The 23,694-nt window shown below is 42.1% G+C and overlaps 1 protein-coding gene and 1 long non-coding RNA gene across 7 annotated transcripts; both read right to left on the bottom strand.

Annotated features, from left to right (window-relative positions):
• Window positions 1–12,828: 12,828 nt before the first annotated feature.
• On the bottom strand, window positions 12,829–13,361 carry LOC119352524. Its single transcript, XR_005170190.1, has 3 exons — window positions 13,294–13,361; window positions 12,984–13,202; window positions 12,829–12,899 (listed from the first exon to the last, which is right to left on the bottom strand). It is a non-coding gene; the product is annotated as an uncharacterized LOC119352524 (long non-coding RNA).
• A 3,824-nt stretch (window positions 13,362–17,185) lies between these two features.
• On the bottom strand, window positions 17,186–23,426 carry LOC119357291. 6 transcript variants are annotated; one of them, XR_005172189.1, is made up of 7 exons: window positions 23,037–23,426; window positions 22,716–22,861; window positions 21,697–21,753; window positions 18,579–21,050; window positions 18,201–18,503; window positions 18,013–18,121; window positions 17,186–17,944 (listed from the first exon to the last, which is right to left on the bottom strand). XR_005172189.1 is itself a non-coding variant. In XM_037624285.1 (4 exons), exons 2-4 carry the CDS (start codon window positions 19,190–19,192, stop codon window positions 18,091–18,093), a joined length of 948 nt encoding a protein of 315 aa, XP_037480182.1. In that variant the 5' UTR covers window positions 19,193–22,861; window positions 23,037–23,426; the 3' UTR covers window positions 17,186–18,090. The 6 variants fall into 6 exon arrangements, 1 of the variants encoding a protein (XP_037480182.1); XR_005172188.1 differs by having other exon boundaries at window positions 21,702–21,753; XR_005172186.1 differs by having other exon boundaries at window positions 18,579–22,622.
• Between the last annotated feature and the right edge of the window lie 268 nt (window positions 23,427–23,694).

Raw genomic sequence — 23,694 nt, 5'->3', positions numbered from 1 at the left:
GACATGACGAGGAGTCTCGAAATGGTCAAGATGTAAAGATCGATATATTGGACGACTATATTCGGAGATCGGAAAGGTTCCGAGTGATTCGGGTATTTTTCGGAGTACCGGAGAGTTACGGGAATACGAATTGGGCCTTATTGGGCCATACGGGAAAGAAGAAAAAGGGCCTCAAGGGTGGCCGCACCCCTCCCCTTGGTCTGGTCCGAATTGGACTAGGGAAGGGGGGCGCCCCCTTCCTTCTTTCTCCTTTTCCCTTCCTCTTTTCCTATTCCATATGGGAGGTGGAATCCTACTAGGACTAGGGAGTCCAAGTAGGACTCCACACTTGGCGCGCCCCCTCCTAGGGCCGGCCTCCTCCTCCCTTGCTCCTTTATATACGGGGGCGGGGGGCACCTCTTGACACAAGTTGATCCACGTGATCATATTCTTAGCCATGTGCGGTGCCCCCTTCCACCATAATCCTCGATAATATTGTAGCGGTGCTTAGGCGGAGCCCTGCGACGGTAGTACATCAAGATCGTCACCACGCCATCGTGCTAACGGAACTCTTCCCCGACACTTTGCTGGATCGGAGTCCGGGGATCGTCATCGAGCTGAACGTGTGCTAGAACTCGGAGGTGCCGTAGTTTCGGTGCTTGATCGGTCGGGCCGTGAAGACGTACGACTACATCAACCGCATTGTACTAATGCTTCCGTTGTCGGTCTACAAGGGTACATAGATCACACTCTCCCCTCTCGTTACTATGCATCACCATGATCTTGCGTGTGCATAGGAAATTTTGTTGAAATTACTACATTCCCCAACAATACCGTCAGGCCTACGATATGGGTCTAGTAGACATGACATCTAGTGGGTCCTGCATAGTTCTCGAGAACTCTTTGGGGGCTTGCAGCCGTTTATCCACCGGGCAAGCCAGCAACCCCACGCCGTTCGCACGCCCTACTTGTCCCCGTCTTCTACCTTACAACAGTTCACTCCCAGTCGTCCCGTCCTTTCACATTAGTTCGCTCCTAGTTTTTTTGTGGGGTACAACAGTTCAACTTCTCCTAACCCTCCTCCAAAATCCATGGCCTCCCAAATCTCCATGGTCGCCGCTGAGTACCAGGTTAGAGCCATCACCGGCGATTAGCTCATCGTCATCTACACACGTGGATCTGAGACGGTGAAAGCATGGCTTGCTCGCTTCCTACGCATGTTGAACACTTCAACGGATGAGTGGGTCGCTGGGCTAGATGTTGAGTACACCACAGTCCTGGGACGAGAGAGGGATCTAAAGGACGAAGAGAGGAAGAAGCCCGCCGCGATCCAGGTTTGCGTACATAATGTTTGCTTGGTCTACCACATATGCCATGCCGACGTCGAGTGTCAGGATTTTAAGAACTTCCTCAAGGATAAAAGAGTGAAATTCCTTACTGTAGGCTTTAAGAACGACAGTGGCGTCCTGCGTCGGATAGGTCTCGTTGTAGGCCAGCCCTTCGATCTCAAGAAGGCAAGCCTGGTGTCCTCCTCTCAACCTTCAATGTTGACCCTGGCAGTAGCCATGATTGATCCTTCATACGCTAAATTGAAGAAACCTCATCACGAGTTTCATCATGCATGGGAGTCGAAGACATTAGATGAAGATCACATCCTGTACGCAGCAATGGATGGCTACCTTTGTTTAAATATCTACAAGGATTGGATGAAGAAGCAGAGCCCAGTGTCCGGTTCAAGCAAAGAAGCATCGGCGAAGAGGAAGAGGAAGAGGGACGAGGACGAAGTCGAGGACGTGTACTCGGACTCCAAGTAGGTGGCAGTGCCGTCGCTCATGCCGGTTCTACTGCAGTGTCAAGCGGACTAGTTGCTTATTAGTTTATTTTCAAGGGTGTGTTGTGCTAAGGCCCCAGCAGAACTATGTTTATGTTCTTTCTCGTTATTTGAACTCTTTAGTACATACAGTAGTACTAGTACTATGTCTTACTACTGTTCTTCTTGCAGTTGGTACTACTGCTCGTATCTTCGTGTTCCTACTGTACTTAATACGTTCGTACTGGTAGTATAATTTGGGTCAGTTGATTTGTGAAAGAAGTTCGACGGAGCGAAGGAAGAAGACGGCGGAAGAGGTGGAAGAAGCCCTTCTAGCCATCCATGTTGCATCAAATGGCTCACATGAGTCGAGTGACCCAAATTGCTCCTTCAGATTGCAGGATCCACGTGGCATTCAAGGTCTCGAAGGTAGATTTCGCGTCCGCACCCGGTTTGCAGGCTCGACGCGCGCACGACCGGCTTCCGCCGCGACAGCCACCATGTGCGCCTCCTCCGCGCGGGTGGAGACGACAATGACACGCTAGTTCATCCTCGCCGGCGTGCTGGAGCACGCACTTGTCCTCCTCTTCGTACACTGCGTGCATAGACGCAGCTCCACCAGCTGCTCACGTGCTCGGCAGCGCGGCGGCATCGCGAGGAGGAACTGCAGACGACGTGAGCGGGCGAGCCTTTGGCTTCATGGCACAAGGATGGCGGCGACACGGCGGTGATGGGCGAGAAATTGTTGGCCGGAGCAGGCGGGCGCCGGCATGCACAACAGCGGCGGCGGCATATTGATGAGTGCGTGTGTGTGAGCTTACTTTAGTTTTATATATAAGGTTGGTCAAACTTAAAATAAAACCGTACTAGTACACGTAAACATTAGACTTAGGCAGCGTTTTTATTAGTTACTAGCATATGTTCTTGCCCATTGTGACCAGCCTTAGTACCACGGCCACGATACGGAATCCTGTGCAAGCGCGTGAACCACAGCTGCGCGGTCGATCGAACGGTGCGTCACCGTGTCGCGCTCGAAGGACATCCACCGAACCTTTTTGTGTGTGTGAAAACAATCCTCGAATATTACTCAACTTTTTTCCCCGTGAAAGTTCTTGACGCTACAATATTTTCATATATTTGAATTTAGCTCCAGTTCGTGTTTATTTGGATTTGGACGTTTTAGGTGCGCCCTAGTTTTTTTTAATACTGATTTGTGTGTGTGTGAGTGAGAGAGAACGTGTGTATGTGTCCATATGTGTGTTGTGGCAGAAGGGCAATGTGGAGACGGTGTGTGTGTGATACAGACATAGAGAGGTGTGAATGTGCAAATGATTGTGCATGAGTGAGACATAGACAGATGCCGATACGTTGTGTATACATGAGAGAACGATCTTCTAGTTTTCTTGTATGTGTGTGTGAGAGAGAGAGGGAGAGAGAGACAGAGAGAGGAGCATCCGTAACACAACAACCATCTCTCTCGATTCGTCCGTCCCTCGCACGGTCGCATGCAACACATGCATCAACGCGCACATTTTGACACCCTCACCCGGCCCCTGCCCACCTCAAGGCCCGCACAATCTCTTCGTGAATACCCATTTCTCTCCTTAGGTTTGTTTTCTCTCAATATCTGACACACACACACACACATACAGAGAGAGACACACGCAGCACAACACACACACACACACACTCCCCCGAGCACACAATTCATCCCCATCCAAGGTTATACAGCGACCACTCTCGCTTGTGCTTCTTTGCACCCCAACATGCACAACACCTCAATATTCAAAGAGGGCAACGAGCAGATCGAAGACGGCGACCACACCACGCTAGAGAATGCGGGGTCATTTGGAAGCAGGGTGATGTGACGATGGCTGACTGACTCCTCCCCCCACCCTCTCTCTCTCTTGCACAAAATTACCAATCCCTCTCTCCCCTGCACAAAATTGTCAATCCCTCAACCCACGAGATCCTTCCCCTCTCGTCCATGTTTTTCCTGCTCTCTCATCAAACATGTTGTCTCTTCTCCTTCCACGTATACAGAATACAGATGCACATGCATCTCATGTATATTACATGTATGCATCTTTCTCACAGACCTAACTTCTTCCTCTCTCTTTCTCTCTCTATCTCTCTCTCTGTCTCGTTAGGTTTGTCTCCTACTCTCTCGTCCACATACATACAATCTTTCCCGCCCTATCTGCTCCATCTTCAAAAGCTCTCTCTGCATGTTTCATTCACACATTGGGATATGTCAAAATGTTGCTTCTATAATGGCTGATGTAGAGTTATGGTTGTTCTTGTTGCATCCTACAAAGTAATAACTATGAAATGCATTTAGATTCTCATTTGACTCGGATTATGTGAGTTTGAGCATGTTGTGAAGTACTATAGACCTCGTATACATCTTGGGATTCGACAATGATTGTAACTATTGAATTGTATAGACCATTACATTAGAAGTCAATAGCCTAATATATTTATTTCACAATTTCAACAAATGATTAGTTCACTACAAACTAAGAAAACAAATGTGTACTCCCTCCGTTTTTATTTAAGTCCGCGTATTAGCATTGGTCAAAGTCAAGTTTTGTAAACTCTCAGAAAGCTTATAACAAAAAATATTAACATATACAATAATAAATAAATACCATTAGATTCATTATTGAATGTACTTTCACATCATACATATTTGTTATGGTACATGTTTATATTTTTCTATAAACTTGGTCAAACTTTAGGAAGTTTGACTTCGGTCAAACCTAATATGCAGAGTTTACTACTACTACTCGCTAGTTGCTTAGCCGAATCACTCAACACGCCACACGGGGAGTCCAGTGTCACAAAATTTTGAGGTCGGCGGGAAAATATCCCGCGACCCTGATTCGAGCAGTGGGAAGTTACCATCATAGCCTTCGGAACAGGCCTACGGATGATGCTTGGTAGGGGGCTGTTTTCGTAACTTCAGGTTCACCCTACCCAGCCAACCCCACCCCGGCACCCAGAGTAGTACACCTGAATACTCCCCAATTTTTATCCCCACCGCAAAATAGACTTCTCCACGGCACCGCAGCCTTCGTGCTCCTGCCCTTTACATCGACGCACTCGTCCACCGCAGTGCATCTGCCTCATCGACGACCTCATACGCGGCACTGGAGCCGGTCCACCGTCGTCGTCGTACATGGAGCCTCTTCCCCGGCATCGTCTTCCACGGTCTCGGATCTGCTTCCCGGAAGCCGACGCCAAGCGCAGAAGTACCACCGTCGTGGACAATGAACTAACTCCCGTTGCCGACCATGACTCACAGAGGCCGCCGCGACCATCGTTCTCCTCCTCGATTGGTAATGTGTGTATTGAATCACTTAGCAGTACATGTGTAGTTCCAATTTTGTTCATACCTACCCTTCAAATTTCCTGGGTGCTATTGTTCCCGTAAAAGTAATTGGTTATAGCCTCCATTGTCCAACAGAATATCAGCTTGTAATTGTGCGTCGCTCCTGTATCGCGCTGTGCTTGGGTAGGTTTTTCATCTGCAACCAGTAGTGTGGCAAATGTGGAAAGGTTTTTAGAACTAGCAAAATGCACATGTGTTGCACGCATCAAGATGCATTTGTATGAGTAGTTTATCTTGTTGGAGCTGCTCTAACATGGCAGACGAGTGCTTTAATGTTGCCCACAAGATGCGCGAGTATTACTAGTAGTATATTTTTCTTGCCATGTTGAGATTTTAAAACCACGAGTGCGAACATGCAGAGGAGCAATGAAGACCAAACGCGGGATATTCAGGACATCTTCAAGGAGCGTGGCAAGTTAAAGAGGAGCTGCACCGAACCTGTAAAACGAGCTTTGGTAAGTAACACCCTTTCAATTACTTTCGTGTAGCCTCGTGTTCTTCGATGTGTATATGTTGTAGTTTCTATTTCTCTTAAGCGTGGTGTTCTTCGATGTGTAATAAGAAGAGTCTTAATCGTCCTAATGCTTTTGCTTTTAGCTTGATGTAGGAAGTGGGTGTTCTCACCTTGTAGTCTGTTTTTATTTATTTTTTCCTTTTGAATTCACTTCTCTGAGTTATGTTTATCTGGCTTCTACTAAATGGATCTAGGTTGCTCTTAGTATTGATCTAAAAAAGAAGTAACTTCATGTCAGGATGCAGTTCCCGCGAGGAGGGAAGTATGGTCAACCTCGAGATCATGTTTCCAAAATGAGGCTGGATTACACACAAGGTGCCAGTTCTCTAATGATGCTGGATTAGACACAAGGTGCAAATTCCTAGATGATGCTGGATTACACACAAGCCAGGTGGAGTCGTCAGCTATTCGTGTCCTCGTGGCATTAGTAAAGGCTGAAAGAAAGCGGGCAACAGCCCTTGAGAATGTAGCTGAGTTCCTGAAGAAGCGAAAAGAGCAATCAGATGCTCTCTTCACCCAAGCCAAAGAAGAGATGGAAGAAGCCAGAAATAAGCTAGCAGAGGCAGAGCAGGCTAGGTGTCTCCTGCTATCTAAAACTGTTGTCAATACAAAATTTCCTTCATAATAGCTAGGTTCAAATGTTTATCCAGTCAGCATGCCTGTTGTGATGTCCGTGCATTTACTGACGTGGCACAAAATGGTTTTTTTGGGTCATGTAATAACAGCAATTACTTTCCAAACAATAACAGAGAAAGCATTGGACATGGTATAGTTCACGCGCAAGCCCGACATTCCAAGTTCAACTTCCACATCAAACTCCTGTTCACAGATATCTGCACATTCATACATAATGTCCACAACCATGATTCACTTCAAAGCCAAAAAAATGTGAGGAGGGTTATAAATAAAGAAAATCCTCTACTAGTTCCTGCTATCAGTGCAAGCACAACAAGTTAAGACCATGCATAAATTAATTATATTTTAGTCATTTTTTGTATTCTAAAATGCCTGTCGGCTCGCGGAAGGATGTGTTGCCGACACACGCGCGGATTCAATGAAGGCAGGCGGGGCAGTCTTAAGCTGGTTGCACGCGGCGAGGAGGCGTGCTCAGCTAGGCCTCCAGCGAGTGCGGCCCTCTTGGTCGGCGCGCCGGTTCAATGCCTGCGTTGTGAGAGGTCGCGTCCGTGTCAGAGAAATCACTCCCTCCAGTCCTTTTTTGTTTGGGTATAACAAAATCTGTTTTCCTGGTGGACGTAGCAACAAAACGAAAGCTATGTATGCTGGGAGCTAAGGTATGTGCACGCTCTCTGTATCGGTTGAAAAATACTCCCTTCGTAAAAAAATATAAGAGCATTTAGATCATAGTGATATAAACGATCTTATATTTCTTTACAGAGGGAGTAAATTACAGTGCACCTACCTATCTTTATATCTATATATTCAGTAACAATTATTTTGTGGGGTATATATTCACTAACTAATTAATTACTGCTAAACTAATGTGACCATCATTTCACCATGGATCGCAGAACAACGACTTGATAAAAAAAGGGGGAGATATGGCGTCTGGCAACAGCAGCCGTTCTGCATAAGGATTTTACTCACTTTGCTGTACGTGTTCGATGGTCCTGTTTTTGGTTTTCAGTTCTACCGAATTAAAGCGATCGCTGACTTGCTAGCTATCATCATATATATGCAGAATAACAATCGCGCTTTGGAGGAGCTTGGGCCTATGGTGGAAGAGGTTACCGGAACTAGAAGATTTCTAGCTATTTATTGCACCTCGGCACTATCAGGTCTGGATTTTCTTACTCCCTCCGTTTGAGTTTAGAAGGCTCGCACACATTTCTGAGGAAACACTTTGATTGTTAATCTGGTCAAGAAAATAAGAGTTGTGTCCATAAAATGTATATCATTAGATTCCCATTCAAGAGAAATTTTCAATGGTAGGATTTCTGTTGTATCTTACTCATATTTTGTTGACAAATTAATGGAATGTGTGCGAGCCTTTTCAATGATATAGTAACTAACAAACTATGTAACAGGTTCGCTGATGAGTTACTGGTTTAACCCCGCACGTTCTATTGGTGCATCCGGTGCTATTTGTGGATTGGTATGTCCATTTATCTTACATCCCTAATGAATTTATTTAGGACTTATTCACCATTGATCATGGTTGAACCTTTATCTTGATGATCAGATTGGTGCAAAAGCCGTTTATATGTGGAGGCACCGGGAGTTTGTGGAGAAGGCAAATGAAACTCTAGTGGATATTGCACTTGTGGTTCTCATTAATCTGGTCCGTATACTGATTTAAGTCTTTACTCGTTTTATTTTTATCTTAATTTGTTGCTGTTTTTGCCAAGAAAAATTTTGCATTCCGTCTGTAGATGGATTTCATATGTTTTGTTTGGCATGCAGGCAATTGGCCTCTTCTTAAAGCATGACATTGACAACTGTGGACATGTAGGTCTCGTAATGAACTCTCAACATAATTGATTTCATCATTTGGCAACAAAAAATAACAAAATGCTTCATTAGCTTACCTGGATTGATTTGCATGATGCAGTTGGGAGGCTTGCTTGGGGGAGCGGCTGTCGAATGGTTTGTAGGTCCACATTGGAAGAAGCATGCTGGGCCGTATGCAAGGGAGGCATTCCAAGATAGGGCACCCCTTGTTTGGTTCACGAACAGTTAGAAGACCATAGTTACTTCTTGGCTTGTACATTGAATCAACATGCCCCTATACAAATACCCATATTAATTAAGCAGTTGGAGTGTCGTTTACAAAGTGCAGACATCTCCTAGTAGAACTTTCACATATCTACAGTCTCCAGAATCTAGCTAGACTTCCACACTTGCAATGGAGCCTACTGTACTAGTGTTTAGATGCAGTTGTGGCCGTTTTTTGTTAACCAATACTACAAAGTCGCATGCAATTGTTGTATTTACCTTGTTTAAAAGTATAACTAATGTCTGATGTTTTGTTTCATGGTTCATATGTCTAACTATTTGTTATCAAGTACATCCATTCTCAAAAGAACATCGTTAACTTTAATGTACATCATAGACTGTCTATATATGCTGGCTGTGAGCTATCCAAAACACAATCTTTTATCTGCTCAACCAACTGAAATAAAGAGAATTCAGGGGCGATTTGACTCCAAGGCCAAGTGTATGTATGTCATCATTTTGAATGACAGCCTAAATTAGATCAAGTTGTGGGCATGTTTTCTCTGGACCCAAATAAATCACATGAAACGCATGCCCAACTTCCCCATGATTGAAGAAGGCCTTTAAAATGTAAATCACATATGGTCATGGGTTGATGTGGTGTGTAACATTGTTTTTCACCATGTCATGCAAAAAATTAAGGGTTTGTATAGGACACATCTAGATGTGCTCTAGTTATTGCACATCTAAGTGACTCAATCAAACTAGAGAGAAAAAGAAAAAAATGCTTGCACGAATCTTAGCGTAAAATCAATGATGCAGGACCTAGATTTGCAATACTTAGAGCACATCTAGATGTGCTTTAGCGAAACTGATAAATTAATACCAACTCAACTAAGCTCTACAAATTGAAATTGTGTGATTTGTGTTATAAAACGTCACTACAACAAAACATGTCAGTAGACACATCCAATTTCATACCTAGTGACGTCTTATTTCATCTCTAGCCAACTATAGAGCCGTTTAGGCAAAGCGTCCTTGGAGTGCCTCCCCACGGACTGTCTCAAACAGATAGACACGCTAGCCAAGCGTGTCTTATATGGCATGAGACGCTTTCTAGGGACTTTCAAAATCGTGTCTACATTTAGAGACGTTGTGTTAGGCATGCTCAAAAATCGTGTGTACATGTAGAGACGTTATGTTAGGCATGCTCATATTACGTCTCTAGTCATAGACACGTTTCATTCGCCTCTTATAGTCGTCTCTAAGTATACATAAGAATATTTATACAAATGGAATATTTTACTTCAAATATTATTTGATTACCCGCAAAAAAATATTATTTGATTAATTTCGAATTTGTTTCATCGTTTCAAATACAATTATTCTTAATGTCATGGTTGCACATGCAGATTGGTCAAATAATATTGTGATACGAAGACAACCTCGATCAGTAATAACATCCAATACATTAATTAGCAGGAACAATGTCTCCACTGAAAGTACTTGGAGTTCACAGCTGAATAATATGTAACATTCACATGAAACATGCGATGATGCAAATAAATAAGAAAATATCCTATAGACTGGAACTATTTTTGTCTATGAAGCTAAATTCTATACATAATCTAGAATATTTGTTCATTCAAAGATAGATTCATCAACTACCCCTGACTCCTCCAGTGCACTCCCTTTTCAAGTGCTCCCCAGCCTCTCCTAGCTCCTTTAATGCACTCACTTTTCAAATCCTCACCGCCCTGAAAGGGAGAAAGAACAACATTTACATGAACACATGTTTATAGAGAAGTGCAAGATAAGAGAGATTCTTTGATGAAATTGTAAGAAATGTACCATACCAATGCTCTGTGGTTGTGCTGGAGGGGTTGGCTTAACTATTTTTACCTAAAAAAGGAAGATTCCTGATAAATAACATATCACACATGTGCAGATTGGAGCATACACATTGCTTGAATGGGAACATACTTACATGTGAGCGAGGCCATGCAATAACAGAACCCATAGCATCCCTTACTGTTTGGAATTTTTCATATGGTCTAACTAGTTTCTCATCTCCTAGATATGTACAGCCGCGAACACGAACTGCAACGTATTGCACTCCAAGCATGTTTCCTCCAACCACATATGTTTTCTCTTTACTCTCTAAAGTTCCTTTGGCCACAAGTTTGTCTTTGTTTCTCAAGTTCATCGAATACAACACGACTTCAACTTTATCCTATTTTTCAAGAAATGAAACATTTGTTATTGATGAACCTGAGAAGATTTCATTTTACACAAATAAGAACAATTTCACAAATAATTGGACCAACTATCCATTATATAATCATTGTCATCTGGATATCTAGCCTATATGTACCTGCTTTGTGACTTGGTGATGACCATGTGGCTTGGTTGCATTGCTATTTTGAGCATGATCATTCTGCAATTAAATAGGAATACGCGTGAAAGGATACACATGGTCAAGTATAATCAAGAATGATAGTTTTGAAGAGTTCCATTACATGAAGTTAGTAAGGAGCCTTATTCCACACGCAATTTCGGTTGCGCACTTTGCTTTCAAATTAGATTAAAGTCTTATTACAAAATTATTTATTGTGAAAACTTTGCAAGAATGCAGCAAGCAAACAAATGAAGTTCAAGTCATGTAAATTTATACACTAAAAACAGAATTGACCTAATATTCAAGGGCCAGGGTGTTCCTCAACATCTATCCAAGGTTTCCACCAAAAAGACCATGTATGCAAGTTTGGTGTTTTATTAGTACTCATGTATCAATTCAAAATTGATTAATTAGTTTCTTTGAATACGAGATCTCTTGGAGCAGCAATGATATGTGTGTGACTAACTTTTGGTCCCATCGGGCCAAATCATGTTGCTGTTGTATGCAATACAATTTTTTAATACTTGGTTGAATCTGACTTATGATCTGCTAGCGGTGTCACGACATTTTTTGAAACGACCTTGTCAAAATGGGATTGGTGTTTCATAATAATGTCATTTACCTTGCACTTACATACAAAATTAGACAACCTCTTGTACAATCATTGTCATTTAGATATGTAGCATATGTTTACCTGGTTAGTGACTTGGTGAAGTCGTAAACTTGGTTCAGGGCCACCTTGCTGCACTGCAAGATTATTTTCAGCATGGACATTCTGCAATTTAATAGGAAAAGATGTCATCGTCATCATTGATAAAAATCTAGATAAGTTCTTGCACGTAGGTTAAGATTACTAGGAAGGTATATACGAACCCAAACAAGTTACAGTTGCAAACCAAAAGGTCAATATTTCACAAAGTTTTAACTTGATGATAAGATAGCTTTCCAATATTTAACTACTAAAAGGGTTCAACCAATCCCAAAATTACTGGCAGGAGATAACTGATAATTGAGTACAAGTTAGTTAACACACCTTAGTGATCACATGTTCATGTGGTAAATGCGCATTGCCACAACCCTCTTTTGATTTGGTTTGCTGCAATTCCTATTAAAGCAATAGTTCTGAGACATTAGAATGGATCTGCATTAAATAGTACATAAAAACCCATTACATTACCTGCATGGTAGTTTGTGGCTCCTGCACATCATTATTTGATTGTTCAAGAACATTATAAGATTCAGATTGGAGATTGTTATCTCTGTCATGTGGAGTGACCTGCAATAAAATTATTGTAATCGCATATTAGTGTTCATTAATTTCATCTTTGCACAAATATAACTGCTTTTGATATGCTAACTTGATAATTTTCTGTAGGAGAATCCACTTCATTTCTGCAAATCTCTCCAGGAAACTTTTTGGCAAGGAATGCAGCAATCATAGCCATCTGACCTCTAACATCCCCTACATCACCTTTGACTTCCTTTACATCACCTTTGACATCCTCTACATCATCTTTGGCATTTTCTACATTATCTTTCACCATGCGTACTTCAAACTGAAGATTTTCTTGATCAGATTTCCCAACAAAAGTTATTCCCTGAGAAACATTTACTCCGCTCCAATACTTTTCATCATAGTAACCTCGAAGTTTTGCCCTTTTATCAAGTGCACCTTTAAAGGCTTCAGTATAATCGTCAATGGAAAGGCTACCATTATGATCGATTTTCCTTTTTTTTAACTCCTCATTAGCTGCATCCTATTGAATAGGAATAATTATTAATTCATTACTATACTATGGAATAGATTGTATGTTGGACTGTAGACAAAATAAGTAGAATGTACTATTATTGTCTTCACATTGTCGCTTGTGTAATTGCCATTCTTTTTCTTATGAGCTTCATCCCATAGGTCAATCTTGTGGATCGGTGCTTTCCTTTTGATTTCCTATCCAGCAAAGTATGTTAGGTCCACTAATAGTTATTTTTCAAGATAATTGATTTGTCATGTAATAAAGACTATGAAAAGTATCGTTGTCACCATCTCTTTTTGTAGCCTGGCATGGCTTTTTCTCCCGGTTGTGTGTGGATTCTTCTGTTGCTTCGCACACTCTGTATTTTTCTCGCATAACTTCTGCAAACAAATTAGATGCAGACACGTAATGTTAGCAAACTAATTTTGGAGTTCAGTTTGAGCATGACAGGATGAGATAATAACCATGTGTGAATCCTGGCACCACATTCCAACTAGAGTCTCCCATTGATGCTTATTAACACCTATTGGAACATCACTAATAATTTCCTGGAGAGACCTCTCTTTTCGTTTGAAATATTTTTTCTTCAAGCGAGATTTGTAGGCTCTCCATCTTTTGCAAACAGTCATTAGGACCCAGTCTCGTGTAAGCTGCTTTGTCTCAGATGGATAGACAAATTTCTCCTTCAACAAAGTAAATTTAATTGTTTCATGTGAAATGACAATAAAGATGTATGTGATGATACATCAAAAAAAGATGTATGTGATGATGTACCTCTACATCCTTGATCATGTTGTTCTTTCTCTGGACAAATAATTCATTGTCCCATCTTGGAATGTTCATGGTGCAAATGTGGAGTTTTCTGCAACGTCGCTAAGATAGCTACTAAGAATGGAACTAGACCTTTCATTCGGAACACCTTTTTCGTTAGTCTCCACAATTATCTTTCCTCCATGTACCTGGGATAAATTCTTCAGCCGAAATTCCCCCACAATCTGCCGCGTCTCTCCATTTGGCCCTGCAAGCATGAATATCCCAACACGTCAGAAACCAGTATAATAAAAACCTCATTCCAAAGAAGATTAGTCATGGAAACTTACAAATTATCTTGATTTGGCTTGTGGGTTCATGAGATCTTCCTGGTACTATATTATCAATCTCTGGAGGACCTTGCAGATTTTCTTCAGCAAGCTGCACATGTTCTGCATCATGCATTGTAAGGTTCAAGTCCCGAAGTCGTCTTGGTATCCTCGCCATCGTTAATCTGCCAAATTAACAAAAACTACAGACATCAACCAAAAGTTCAGTGCGGCATGGCATGTACAGAGAGAAAATGCCTTAAGTCTACAGCTAGCGTAGCTAACTCGTACACTGTTACAGAGAGATGGAACATTCAGTTAGGCAAATGGCTACACATCACCTTCATGTCTCTTGAGCTCATGACACAATCTACAACGCGATGCTTCAGATTTTCAGTTTGCAAAACATGAGCTCAGTATACAATCTTTACAAGCAAGATTAGAAATAAACAAAGGGTCAAGCCTCAGCAAAACATTACAAAGCCCCGATGACCAAGTTAGCACAACTAAATCAATGCACTATGTTACTTCCTGTACCAGCGAGATGGAAGATGCAGTTAGGAAAGCGGCTACACAGTACATTGATGTCTCTTGAGGCCATGACAGAATCTGCAGCGAGATGCTTCAGGTTTTCCAGTATATTCATCAGCATCAAAAACTACACGGGAGTTGAATAGCTGTAGCAGTAACAGAACAATAAATCTCAGTGCAAAAGCTTCAGCATTTGTACAATTCTTCAGAGAACAGAGGTTGTGCTGAACGTTTCTTCAGACAACTAGATAATTGAGGTACAATTCTTCAGATAACAGAGGTTCTGGCCGCCTCGCCTCGGGCCTCGTCGCTGCAGGAAGTCTCGGGGTTCCCTGTGGCAGCAGGCCATGGGACGGGGAAGACTTAGGTCGGAGTTGGGGAATTCCAAGATGATTTTGTCTAATCACTTAGAGAATAGAGGGTTATCTGCTAATTGTGCTTAAGTGGATGGTTAAGGATCCCACCTTTAATCGGTGGTGTTCATTACAGATCTAAGGGTCCACGTAGGAATTTTCAGATTTTCACTGAGTACCTATTTCCACTAGATACTTCACCAATATCAAGCATGCAACGAGATCTAATTCTGCCTAAAAGTTAAGTTAATGCAAAGCAGCACATGAACAATCTGAAAGAACAATCAGCAGTTAAGTGGTTTCACTAGTACAGACTACAGAACTACAAAAACAATTGCTCACCCAAACAGTTTACAAAAAAAACAATTGGGATGGGACTCTTCCCAAATGGTTCTGCTAACATAGTTTTTGGATATTTGTGCTACTAGTACCTATGTGCGATGTGGCTTAATGGGTGTTACTAGTTACTCTGTTCCTACCACGGAGCAGAGCTCCTGCAGGTTGCACAACTGGACAGCAAACCTTCACACCGATTAAGCCACAAGAAATCAATCTAAAGGTCAATGAATCTCAGTAATTTCTGCACCAAGACTTGAGAGAGCACGTCACAATGGTGAGGACCAATACGAACCTGGGGCGCAGCTACCCTAGGCAGGATGGATGTACTCGTGCTTGCTCTGCTTAATCCACCTGTAGGTTGGGGAGGAACTTGCTCGTTGCAGCAGACGATTCCTGCGACCTTCCCGCCCAATCGCCGCCGTTGGCCCCAACGCACACACTAGTGGGTCTCTGTCCCGACCTCCACGGCCTCCAATCGCCCGACCGCCCGCCCGCCGAGTCCCCGTCAGTCCGCCCACCAAGCCAATCGATCCCCGTTCATGTGATTGAGGCGATGCACATCAGCGAACGGATTGGAGGGATCCCATTAGATGGATTGGGATGGATTAGGAAGTGGAAGAAGAGGAGAAGTGGAAAGATGGCGGCGTGGGCGAGGAGAAGTGGAGAGAGGGCGGCGTGGCGGAGTGATTGATGGTCATTTTTTTCAATAATAAGAGCGCTGGCGCGCTATTTCCTGGCGGCAAATGGAAAATAGTTGCCCCAAATGCCAAAATAATTTCCTCCAAAAAAATTGAGGGGAAAATGATTTCCTCCAAATGGAATAAGGGAAAAAAGCCTATTTATTTCTGTTGTACACAAACAACCAAAAAATGGGCCAGGTCACGTGCTCTATTTTTATTGTTATTAGCATACATTGTGAAATGTTTTCTCCTGGAAAAAGTAGAATTCCATTGTATTATAATGTATAATGGATTTTTGCGTCTAAGGGCATCGTCTAAGGACATCTTCAATGCCGACCCTCAAACCATCCGCATAAGTCTAGACTGCGCGGTGCGGACGTTTTTTGGCGTCCAACACGGTGTTGTATCGGTCTGCTCGGCGGTCTGGACACACTTCTTCCCAAAAAACCGCAAACAAGCGGGCCCATCTTCTCGTGGAGGCCCCGCGTGAAGGAGGAGCCACCGTCCCCGGTGCGTGTGTCCGCGTGAAATGGGAGTCAACCCCCCAATGCCTCTGCACGTGAAGGATGAGCCCGCACTGACAGACCCTCATCGCCGCCACGTCGCAATCGCCGCCCGATAAAGGAGGAGCTTCCACCCATGATCATGAAGGAGCGTGGTGCATCCTCCACTACCTCGGAGGAGGTGGTTACGGCGGTGCGTCGGGCTCGAGGGCCATCGTATTTGAGGAGGAGCGCGCGGCGAGGCAACATGAGCGGTACGGCTGGCGCAATGCCGCTCCTTGCTTTGTGTTCATCAAGAGCGACGTGCCACCGGAATGGGTCCCCAACGACCTGGACCTTGCTGCCGCGTGGGCGCTCGACCGCTCTGTTACGACCACTGAGACAGCCACCAGGCGCCACAGCAGGAGACGGAGCATGGTTGTCCTTGTGTCAAAATTTCATAATCCATATGGATACTTATTTGGGTTCAATTTTTTTGTCAATAGGTGGTGAATTGGTTTTTCAATTTCATTTTTTATTCTGTTCAGCCAAAACCATTGAAAATTTCCCACAATAATAATCATATGGTTGTCGTTGTGTAAAAATTTCATTATTTTCTGGACACTTTGTTTTTTGGTTCAAGTTTTAGGCCAAATTTTGGCTGAAAATGAAGAATGGATGATTTTCTCAAACGGTGACTCTAAATTTGATGAAAATTTGATAGAATAGTAGCCATCATATGGTTGTCCTTGTGTCAAAATTTCATCAAACTCTGGACACTTTATTTTCGGTTCTAAATTTGGCAGTTGGTACTGAAATGGTAGCAAAATGCTGCCAAATTTGGTAATGTTGGACCCACCATTTGGATCCCAGCAAGGTAAAAGAAATCTTCAATCCGAACAAAATGACTCGGTCCATGGATATCACAGAATGTTTCTGTCTAACTGCATTGCCAGATTGCCACTTCCAAGTTCTGATAGTCAACAATATTAAAAAAATGCACTTGTGACATTGTGGCAACACATTTTACAATGGCCAGACAAAAGAACATCAGTCTGATAAAATCTAGTTTCTTACATTGAAAAAGACGAGTGTCTAAGGCATGATCTTAAAAAGAAGAATTCACAATTGTATATTCAACATTTCTCGGCCATGTAATAGTATAACAATATGAGATAACTGCAACATGTCGGAATAATCAATAAACCAAATGTGATACTTAATTTCCAGAACAGAAATTCTACAGAATCAACTTAAAATTCACAACCAAGTACACTTGGGTTGTGCCCTGAATTAGTACGAAAAAAATACAACCACAAACTATATATAATAAAGCATTCTGACTTTGTGCTTGTAAACCGCTACCAAAACCATAACTAAAATTGTAGTTGCATGCAAAGAACCACACCAGCAAAGAGCTTTAACCATACTTCAGCCTGAACCAAAAGCACAATGCTCTACTCTGTTTCATCCGATGATTCGTCAACACCCATGTCAAAAAGATCACGAGGCCTGACTTCCACTACTACATTCCATAGTTCAGCTTTTGGGTCTTGAACATAGAAAACCTGCTGCACTTGGGAGGAAAATACAAAAGGATCATCCTCTAGCTCATCTCCTGTGTGTATTTTCCGAGACTTGTTCACAAGAGTGAACCCAAACTCATCCGTTTGAATGCCAACTTTGTGGTAGACATCGTACCAATCACAATTAAAGAACACCACTTTGTAATCATTGTATGACAATTCAAAGATGTCACTTAATCTGCCATAATATCTAACACCATTTTCTGCAATGTTCACTACACCACTATTTTGTGTGACATGCCCTGACTCATGACTCATCGTGTGGAACCTGAAGCCGTTGATGACATAGCCACTGTAGAGCACCCCGTATCTGTTGGGTTTTGCAGCCAAAGCTCTTACCTTTTCTGTAATAGTTGATCCATCGCTTTGTAAAACCTGTATGTTCAATTAGTTAAATTCAGGTGCCTATATAATTCAGAGTACATGAATACGGTAAAATGTACCTTTTGTTCCAACCAGTCAGCAAAGTGTTCGTTAATTAACTTAGTGGTATCAGCTTCTGTCAAATTAGCTGAGTCACATCATTTGCTATTCTCTTCAGCCACAAATTCACTGTAAGTGTAACAATTAAATTATATGAACTTCTTGGCAAACTGTAAACAAATTAATTAAAGATAGAAGTGATACATACTTGCGGAAATCTGCAAGCTCATCACAATGTCGCAAGACATATCGATGCGCTTGAATAAGAAGCCGGCTATTAAACTGCCCAACTGGGACATCCTTTCCAATTGGCTCACCAGCACTATGGAACATGTACAAATCTTTTATCTTGTCTGAAGGATCGGGGTTTCTTGATGGTCTTGTAAAACGTGTAGTTCCTTCTAGAAATCTTGAACAAAAGGTCAAGCATTCTTGGGCAAGATACCCTTCAACAATTGAACCTTCAGGAAATGCTCTATTGCGCACAAGTGCTTTCAGCCGAACAAATGATCTAAATTTAATTAAGCAAGATGTTACTTCTCAAAACTATTGAAGATTAAATAAAATCAAAGTTAAAGTGCCATACCTCTCTAGGGGGTACATCCACCGATAGTGCACTGGACCACCAAGTTTAACTTCGTCAACCAAGTGCACCATTAGATGCACCATGATAGTAAAGAATGATGGAAGAAAAATTCTCTCCATATTGCAAAGTGTCATCACAATACTCTCTTGAAGTTCGTCAAGCTTAGAGACATCTAAGACTTTCGAGCATAGTTTCTTGAAGAAATTAGACAGCCCGATAACTATTTCCATGACCTCTTTGTGTGGGTAACAGGATCGAAGTGCTAGAGGAAGAATATCTTCCAGAATAACATGACAATCATGACTTTTGAGACCTGAGATTGTACAATCTTTCATGTTGACATGCCTAGAAAAATTTGATGCATATCCATCGGAGGTCCTAATATTGTGCATCACTGAACAAAGTATTTCTTGTTGTTTTCTAGACATAGTAAATGGTGCATCAGGCAATACTATTTTTCCATTATCATCTACAGCAGGATGAAGATTATGTCGAATTCCATTTTCACCAATTTCTGCCAAATCAAGCCGTGCATTAAGGCCATCCTTTGTTTTAGAATCAATATCCAACAACGTTCCAATTAAATTATCAAACACATTCTTTTCTATGTGCATTACATCGAGATTGTGCCTTAACTTGTTAAGTTCCCAATATGGCAAGTTGAAAAATATTGATTTTTTTTGAACCAATCCTCAGGCTTCTTCTCAGGCTTACCTTGGTTCTTAATTGACTTCTTGTTGTCTGCCTTCCTTTTACGCTTCGGTTCTTGATTCTTTTCATTTTCTTTTTCACTGTTTTTGACCTTCTTTCCGCCCTTTGCTTTCTTTGCTACATTGCCTTTTTTGCCTAACACAAACACTCTGCCTTGCAACATTTTCAAAGCTGAACTACCACTCATACTTGTCGGTGCCAATTCTGTCTCTTTAGTGCCATCAAATTCCCGCCTTCTTCGGTTTCGAAATACATGACCCTGTGGTAACCAGCGACGGTGACCCATATAACAAAGTTTCATACTCTTATTCAGGCGAAATGATCTTGTAGAAGGACCACATGATGGACACCCATATTTACCACTTGTGCTCCAACCATACAGGTAAGCTAATGCTGGAAAATCATTTAAAGTCCATAATAGTGCAGCCTTGAGTGGAAATATCTCTTGCGAGGAAGCATCAAATGTGTCTACACCATCCCATAACTGTAAGAGCTCATCAATCAGTGGCTGCAAATATATATCAATGTCATTCCCAGGGGAAGCTGGTCCAGGAATGATCATCGATAAAATTAGAGATGTTTCTTTCATGCAAATCCAAGGCGGTAGGTTGTACGGGATAAGCATCACTGGCCAAGTACTATGTTTTGAACTCATACTCCGAAAAGGGTTAAATCCATCACTCGAAATGCCAAGGCGCGGATTACGAGGATCAGCAGCAAAACTGGGGTATCTAGCATCAAGATCTTTCCAACACTCCCCATTAGCTGGATGTCGTATCTTTCCATCTTTAGTACGACCCTCATCGTGCCAACGCATGTCATCTGATGTTTTTCTTGTTGCAAAGAGCCTTTGAATCCTCGGTATCAAAGGAAAGTAACGCAACACCTTGGCTAGTTTCTTCTTCTGCTTAGATACAGATTTAGCTTGGGAGTCTTTCTTCTCATTTGTAACCCAACGCGAGCTGCCACACACATGGCAAGACTCTTGATCAGCTCGTTCACCTCGGAAAAGCATGCAATCATTGGGGCATGCATGAATTTTCTCGTAGTCAAGGCCTAAGCCACGGATACTTCTTTGGTAGTTGTGCGTGTGGAAGTGCATCAGACAAAACACCAAGTAGCGTTGTAAATGATTCTTGTGACCATCCACGTAAGCATTTCATGTGATACAAGGTGATGAGAAATGACAACTTAGAAAATGCTTTACATCCAGGGTATAACTCCGTGTTTGCATCCTCCAAGAAGCTTGCATACGTATTAGGTTTCTTCCTTGTTTGAGCATCTGCATTCTCATCCTCAACTGAATTAGGTACCATATTCTCAAATTCAACGCCATCTAATTCACCATCAGATGTGCTTGATAAAGATTAACAACTATTAGCCATAGCAAAGACAGCACTTAAGAGTCCTGGCATGTCATCCATCCTTCCATGGTTGCCTTCTCCAACAACATTCCTTGGGATGCCAGGAATAGAAAAATTGCCACTGTTATCTGATACATGAGCAAATGCAAATGATGGTTCACTGTAATCCTCTCCATGGCAAACCCACTTAGTGTAACCTTGAAGAATACCATCACATCTCAAGTGAGTTTTCACTCCATCATAACTCTGCATAGCTTTATTTCGGCAATTTACACAAGGACAGAGAATTCTATCACCAGCCGGAACATCATGGAATGCAAAAGACAGAAATTGCTCGACACCATCTTTGTAAGCAGCACTAGCTCTTGGTTGACTCACCCAACCTCGATCCATCGCCCTTTGATATGCCGAAGTAATGAAACAAAAAAAATATGTCAGTGTATAACTTTACATGTGTTATTTAAGAGATGGAAGCTGATTCAAATCTTTTTGCAAGAAAAGCATGGAATACATAGATATTTTACTTCAATGATTGGATCCTAAAATATTTCATCAACCTTGAATTGAAAAACATCAAAAGAAATGTGCCATTGTAGGTTTAACTATTATGCAAAGACGCCACTCAGTTCAATACAATTTCACATATGCTGCCATCTTTCTCCCCCTAATCCCAACTCTGGCTACATCGAAAGGAAACACACACCACATGAACAAACAAAAATATAAAACAGGACATATGATTGATATTATATATGCAGGGCCTTCAATTATCTAGAAATATTTACTCTTTCTAATCGCTGTAGGGACTTCTTTCCTTCTGCAAAACTACTAAGATTGTTGGACTATCTAAGTATCCAAACTGAGCATAAAAACCATATAATAGGGTGCTTTAAAAAACTGTGTTAATTTCCTGCTTTATATCATCGTGTTATTGATGATCTTGTGCATCTCAGGTAAGCACCATATACAAAAATCAAGGTACAACAGAAGGTAAAAAAAAGGCCAATGATCACAGTCAGTATTATTATATATACAATTATCACCATACTGGAAATACACTCCTTCCCAATTACAGAAACCTGGAGGATATGTGCAGCCACCTGAATGAAAAATGAAAAGCATGTATAAAAGGGCGTTTGCAATGCAATCTAAATAATTAGTGGGCTGCACTGCATACACGTCATATATATTTGTTCTAAGGATAACAGGAAAAAGGATATTAAGTTGGACTGATTAACGAGTCAGATAAGACATCATTGAACAAGAAACAGAGAACATATGTGATGATCTACAATACTAGATTGAAACTTAAGACCAATTTAACACCCTAGTTTGGTTAAAAGCTTACTTTGCCACAACTAAGCCAAAAGTAGTAATTGTTACCCCTCGGGACAGAGTGTGGCTTGCCACAAAAGTGTGGCCAAAATATACTCCTTAATCATGTGACTAGTAAAGTCGCAAGCCACAACTGTGTCAGCCAACCAAACACTCACTCACCTCAGAAATTATGTGTGCCTAACCATAGGTCTGGCAACATTTGGCTGGAAACCAAACAGTTCCCAAGTGACTTGCAATTGTTGAAGGGTAGCCGGTTGCATATTTTTACAAAGTTAGCAACCAGGGCCTAAGAGAGTAATTATCAAACAGTGCATTCTAATGCACACGATCAGTTGCTGCATGTGTTTACAGCTTCAGGAAAAGGGGATTTTTAGGATACACTACCACTTCCCTCATTGGCGCATGGTAGGATACGCTGAAAAGACAACTTAGGTGAGTGGCATGTTGCTGATTTATTTATAAAAAATCCTGGAAGATTGCAGCTACTTACTTGCATTATGGAAGTTACTGTGCTCTTCAGTGTTATAAGCATGATTCAGCTTCATACATGCTACACATATTGTTTCAGTACCGAATAGGTTGTCCACTTTACATCCAATGCTTGATACTTTTGGACAAATGGTATGTCTCTCTAGAATTTAAACTCAATTCTTAATGATACAACAAAATAGATAAAAACATGCCAAAAACTTCAAAAAAAGAGTATGGGATACAAAAGAGGTACTTTCTCGAGTTGAGATTGAAGGCGGGTTGTTTGAAGCCAAAGGCGGTGGTCCAATCTATGGTTGTTCCAATTTGTGGAGTTGATTCAGTCCAACTGAAACACTGGGTGTTGAAACTTGCAATGAAATATATCTTCCTCTTCTTTTTCTACAACATTAAATGAAATTGATATTAAAATGCATTCCCTTCCAAATCAACAATATGTTATACATATACACAGTCCCCTGCATATACTCTGATACAGAATTTTTCAGTTCAAGTTTAATTTCATTTTCATCATACACTGATAGGAAGAACAAAAGAGAGCTTTCTCAGAAAATACCCCAGCCTGCTTGCTGTTTGTTGACAGCAAGTCCTGGGCGGCAGAGTCCTGCCGAGCAGGCGAGCAGCCCGGGATTGGCCGGAGCAAAGCGCCAGAGCCGGCGCGGCAGGCGGCGGCCCCCGGCAGGAGCAGGCGTGGAGCAGCACGTCCCTAGCGACCAGGCAAAGGGCCGGGGACGACCGAGGAGCGCCGGAGCAGAGGGGCTAGGGGCAGTCCTTGCGGAGGGCATTCACCGGCGGCGGACGCGGCGCACTGGCAGGACTAGTTCCAGGAGGCAGGAGATGGATTTGGTCGTTGGAGGCTATGGAGATTGGGAGGGGCGCATGGGTGGAGGAGGAGCCAGCCCGTCGTCGTCGGCTGCATAGATGGGCGGCTCAGGACGTGGCGGCGGATAAGGTGAAGGAGGGCGCGCGCTGAGTTCGGTACGTGGGCTCGTTTTACTGCATAGATGGGCCCCGTAATTTCCTTTTTCTGCAAAAAAATACTTTGGTTTTATTATTTATTTGTTAAACTCTTTCATGTATCCTAAAATGTCTCAAAAATCGTCTGTAGCTATTTACACATGTAAAAAATAATAAATGATATATATCCTAAAATTAAGATTTGTGACAGTACTTACATCGTCTCAAAAAGCATGCCTACATACATGATGCTTTCA

This window comes from Triticum dicoccoides, chromosome 2A (assembly GCF_002162155.2).
Source record: "Triticum dicoccoides isolate Atlit2015 ecotype Zavitan chromosome 2A, WEW_v2.0, whole genome shotgun sequence".
Classification (NCBI taxonomy): Eukaryota; Viridiplantae; Streptophyta; class Magnoliopsida; order Poales; family Poaceae; genus Triticum; species Triticum dicoccoides.
This window is presented reverse-complemented; position numbering and strand designations above follow the sequence as displayed.

Bases quoted from the DNA above. Each gene is read 5' to 3' on its own strand.
- LOC119357291 (XM_037624285.1), bottom strand. From the start codon at position 19,192: ATGCACATAGAAAAGAATGTGTTTGATAATTTAATTGGAACGTTGTTG. The intron at 18,504-18,578 runs GTATGGCACTTT...AATTAAATTTAG, and splicing joins TGGATGTACCCCCTAGAGAG to ATCATTTGTTCGGCTGAAAG. The intron at 18,122-18,200 runs GTATGTATCACT...TTACACTTACAG, and splicing joins GAGCTTGCAGATTTCCGCAA to TGAATTTGTGGCTGAAGAGA.